This window comes from Asparagus officinalis, chromosome 2 (genome assembly GCF_001876935.1).
Source record: "Asparagus officinalis chromosome 2, Aspof.V1, whole genome shotgun sequence".
Taxonomy (NCBI): Eukaryota; Viridiplantae; Streptophyta; class Magnoliopsida; order Asparagales; family Asparagaceae; genus Asparagus; species Asparagus officinalis.
Genome location: NC_033795.1, coordinates 21,813,324 through 21,818,572, shown reverse-complemented (window position 1 = coordinate 21,818,572; position 5,249 = coordinate 21,813,324). Strand labels below are relative to the sequence as shown.

The window sequence follows — 5,249 nt, the reverse complement described above, 5'->3', positions numbered from 1 at the left end:
CTTCCCATTTAATGCTGAGCTGATCACTCCCCCAGTCACCACCCGACACTTGTAAAGTAGGTTATGACTCAGCAGCCAGCACCACACTTCACCACCACCTTCTTGTGCTCGACCGAAGTGATCGATCTACCCTTGTACCCCAGGTATAAATAAAGGTATTATTCCAACTTGGAGAGGATCTAGAATTTTTCGAATAATCTATATCTACAAATTATACTACACACATACAAGATCTATCACAGTTCTTCATCTTTCCCCACTCAAGTTTACCAGCTAACTTGACCGTCGGAGGAACCACAGGGAAACCAGTCCCCGTCCTCTTACATATTTCTACATGTGAAGATTTCTCAACCACCCTACTCAGAGTTAGACATAAAATCGTGGAAGAAAGCGGACCCTCATTAATACTCAGCAACCCCATCCTATTACGGATAAACTTGACTATTTGATTAACCACCATCAACACATTTCCACCCTAATAATAGGAGATGAAGATATCCTCTGCATGGTGTTGGAGCTTCACCGGGCGTAATCATAAGATCATTCACAACATCCTACATGTCATCTACAGCAATGAGAGCAACACCAGGCAATTTGTAGGCTATGCCACTTGTTTTACGCGTCTCCACGTATTTGCGTGGAAAGATTGACTCAAACCTGCATGTTCGGGTGACTAAGGAGATGAGTAATGTTGTGTTGAGGGCCTGTATGATGGACGATGTCATGTCCTACATTATAAATTGTTTGGCCAGTGTGATTCCTTCTGATCTGTTTGGTGATATCATACTGCTTATAAACTTGGGTGCTGGTAATACTGGTTTTTGGCAGAGCAGCGCACATGTATCTTATTTTTCCTCACATATTAAGTAAGTCCCAAAAAAACTAATTGTTGTAAATCCTAAAAAACTAATGCTAAATTGATTATTTAAGGGACTAGTATATTAAAAAAATCATTTTTGTTTAATAGATTATCAAACTTCACATAATTCTAAAATATAATCAATTGGACCTTCAGAGTGGAGACATTGGAGGGAGCAGCACCCGTTTTCATACGAGGGATAGAGACGGTGTCGACGATGACGAGATGTGAGGTTTTTGTATTTTTAATGCAATGAACAGATTTTTATTTGTAATAGTACTCTACTTTTATTCATGTCGTGTACTCTATGTTATTCATCTCGTGTTATGGATGGACTTGGTATTGCTAGTGTGTATGTTATAAATATTCAGATAATATAAGTTTTTACTGAAATGGATATTGTCGTAGATTGTTGGATGTGTATATTGGACTAGATTGTTGGATGTGTAATTTGGATTGGATTGTTAGATGCGTGTATTGGATATGAATATTGATTATATTTGATTGGATGTATATATTAAATATACAGGAATCATGTATTCATGTGTATATCGTGAATGTAATATAATGTACATGGAATTAACGTTTTAAAAAGAATTTATTTTACGGAAAAAAGAACAATCTAGATGGAATTTCCGTCTAGGTAGCAACCTAGACAGAATTTCTGTCTAGGTTGCTAACTAGACAGATAATTATAGCAACCTCGACGGAAATTCCGTCTAGGTTGCTACCTAAACGGAATTTCATCATCCGCCTAGGTTGCTTTTCGTCTAGATTGAGACAGATTTCTTTCTAGTTTGTCTCAAACTAGACGGATTTTTCTAGACAGATTTCCATCTAGATTGATCAACCTAGACGGAAATCTAAACAACATAGACGGTTTTTTCCGTTTAGGTTGCGTGTTTTTCTACTAGTGATAGCAAATGTGTTTCATGCATTTCTATACTTGAATGGACATATCTATGTAGTTGATATGTGTGTTCCTGCTAATCATTTGGGGGTGCATCATGCTATAATATTACACATTTGTGAGAGTACAAGTTTTACCATTTGATTTGTTAAAATTGAAACACATATGGGTTTTAGGTGACATTATCTCTGACTTGCACAATGCATAATGAACGATCAATTTAGTATTATTTTGGTTTTGTTAAACGTTAACAATTGTTATTTTTCTTTTTTTTCCTTTTCGGTACATAAATTTTTAAAAATGGTAACATTTGACTATTTTGAAGATAAAAAAATAGGTTTATAAATAAGTCCGTGCATCAAACTGGTTTGAAACTAGTTAAAATATAAAAAATTAATTTTCAACTCTCAATGTAACTTGGAGTTATCAGATAGTGAATCGGATCTTTGACACTTTTTCAAGAATGATAACTCAGATAATTAGAGTCCAGTAAACATGAACTTTATTTGTAAAAACTTTAAAACCACATAAAAATAAAAGGGTTCTAAATCTAATGCATGCAGCTGTTGTATAACAGTATAACACTAGCTAAAAATTCTCATTAGGGGTGAAAAACGAACCAAATTAATATTTGACAAACACTTTGGTATTTATTCACTTAAACATTCGGTCATATTCGATTTGATAGTTCATTTAACAATAAAATGAATATGTTTTAGCATTTGGTTCATAAACAAATAGAATATAAACATCAGTATATTCGATTTATTTGTTTAATAAACTATCCGATAATAATTTGTTTACTTATAACTTGTATTATTTACACAGTGTGATGTTATGGTCCTGGCACTCCTACATTTTTTACTTTAGCTGTACACTAATTTTGAAAGGATTGACAAGTCCTAAATCCATTTTTTAACCAAATATTCACACTACATATTTAGGTATCATAGATATGATTGAATTTCAACTATGAATCTAAATGTTATATAAAATATCAAATTCTTAGAACAATGAAAATATTGCTTTAATCAAATAAAAGGACCTAATTAGTTCAATTGTTTAATATTTATGAAACATAAATTATTAATCCAACAAATATAATTTAATATTTGATAAGTATTCATGAATATTCTGCAAATACCGGTATTCGAATTCTAATTCTAATATGAAGAAAATAAGACGACGATATTGGATTTCATGTTCGAATCCGAAAAGTTTAAATGAATACAAATACAAATATATATCTCAATATTCAATTCGTATTCGGTTCATTTCCAAGCCTAATTCTATTACATATCGATATCGAATGAAAATAATGCATTTAAAAGCACAAAATCTATGTAGATTTCTTCAAGAAGCCCATGTTTGTGGTCAAACACATGTAATCGTTGATGAAGTCTGGCAGCATGTTAACCAAACACCACTGTAAGAAATGGGGGAAGTACGGGACACAGACCGAGTCATATCCAATCCAGTGAACCGCAGCCTTTGCGTATGACTCTGGTGATGGCTTGAAGAAGTAGTATCCCTTGGCTCTTGCTGCCATTCTTGTATGTACATACAAGGGTGCCTGCAGAGACAATAAAAAGTTAATTTTCACTTTATTAATATCTAAAACGCCGTCCATTTTTATTGGGTTAAATTAACTTTAATAACCGGGAGTTTCACCGCTTTTTTTTTAATTTTGATACCCTGAAATTTAAGTCCGCAGTGTCCTAAAAACTTTACAATCTCTTTTTTTTTTTTTAGTTTGACGAGGGAACTTCCTCACGATCCTTCGGATCATGGGTATCAAACCTCCGGGCATGGCTAAAAGGTAAACCCCAACACATTGCTTTAGGTATTCCAAGTATTTAAATTCCTGTGGGTGCTCCCTAGGAGATTCGAATCTAAGACCTTGGAGTACTATTCATAGGCACTTTAACAACTCGGCTAGACCCTCTTGGGTTAAAATTTCATTGTTGCCTAACAAAGAAAAACTCCTGAAAATAGGTGTTGAGATGATTTTTCTGTGTTGGAGCAAATTATAAGCTATATATAGCAAAAGAGAAAGTGCATAAGCAGGACAACTTTAGTTTCTTACTAATAGAACATACAAATAGAGTAGTTTTCCTTTTTAATGACCATTTAAATAGGATTTGGATCCTCTTCACTATCAGAAAAATAGTAAAGGGACATTACTTAATTATAATTATTGGTTATTTAGTGGATGGTTATGATTTTTCCTCCTTTAGTGCAAATTAGGGATGAGTGCAATACACGGGGTTACAGTGGGTATTAGGTTTAAAATATATCACAATCATCCACTAGATAAGTGTAACGATTATAATTAAAGGTAGTGGTTTCTTTACTATTATTTTTGTAGTGAAGATGATCCAAATTACTTCAGGAAGTGGAAAAAAGAGAGAGTACTTTCTCATGAAGGTTCTTTCTTATTACTTTTTATTTCACAAAATCTCATTTGGATGTTAGAAAGTAAAAGAAGAAAAGCTGGCAAATGATGTGGCACTCATTTTATTCTTGCTATGTTTGGTCATTGCTGAAACTAATAATAGAAATTTGAATAAGTAAAACTGAAATAATACATAAAAAATCTAAAAATGTTTTTTCTCTCTCCTCTCTCTTCATTTTCCATCCACTTTCTTCAATTTTTGAAGAAAGTTAAATGGACTAAAATGTTGACCGGACAGTGGACACTCTTTACTTTACAATCACTTTTCATTCACTTACAAAATGCCAGACATGATAAAAATGAGAAGTGTAATCACTTTCTAACTTTCAATGTACTTTCCATTTACTTTTTGGTTATCAAACACGTCCTTGAAAAAAAAAATATCTTAATCAGAAATTAATTATTCTGTTGGCAGCGCTATTTTGATTCAATGTTAGAGAATAAAGGGGGAACAAAAAAAAAAAAGGAAAATTGCTTAAACAATTCAAGCACATTAATACCTGACACTGTAAATGGACCCCTTCGCTTTTATATTCAATGTGCATGCTTTTGGATAGCTGCTGCACATAGCTGAAAGAAAGTAAGGAAGCTTATTTTAGTACTGTAAGGAGGATATTTTCCATTTTGGCTTTTATCTAATTTTCCTAAAGTTGAAGGGAGTTTTCTTGCTAAAATATATGACAATGACAGAGAGACTACAGTAGTTAACAAGGTAAATGAAGCAGCAAAATTATTTGAAACTAGATTTTTTTTTTCAAATGCATGCATGCGCCGAAAAAATTACAACTGGCTCTACCAATATTGAATCCGGCCGTAATTAATGTAAGTAGGATTTAGCTGACTGACACATTCTAAGACAGGGAGACGAAAAGAATCTCAATGTTATCAAATTTTCGATAAGAGTACGTTATAGATACTTTTTTAGGGTTAATTCTACAAAAGTTCCTAAAGTTGGAGTGGGGTTGGCATAGAGGTGTCCAAATGGGCTTCGCGCCCGAACCCGGCTGGGCCCGAACCCGGCCCAG

General features: G+C 33.6%; 1 protein-coding gene across 1 annotated transcript in view; it reads right to left on the bottom strand.

The window, feature by feature from the left end:
• Positions 2,939-5,249, bottom strand: part of LOC109830930 (very-long-chain 3-oxoacyl-CoA reductase-like protein At1g24470) — a 22,720-nt gene continuing 20,409 nt past the window's right edge. Inside the window, 2 exon segments of the mRNA XM_020398284.1 lie at positions 2,939-3,342; positions 4,725-4,794. Coding sequence (XP_020253873.1) covers positions 3,109-3,342; positions 4,725-4,794 — 304 coding nt within the window. The 3' untranslated portion in view covers positions 2,939-3,108.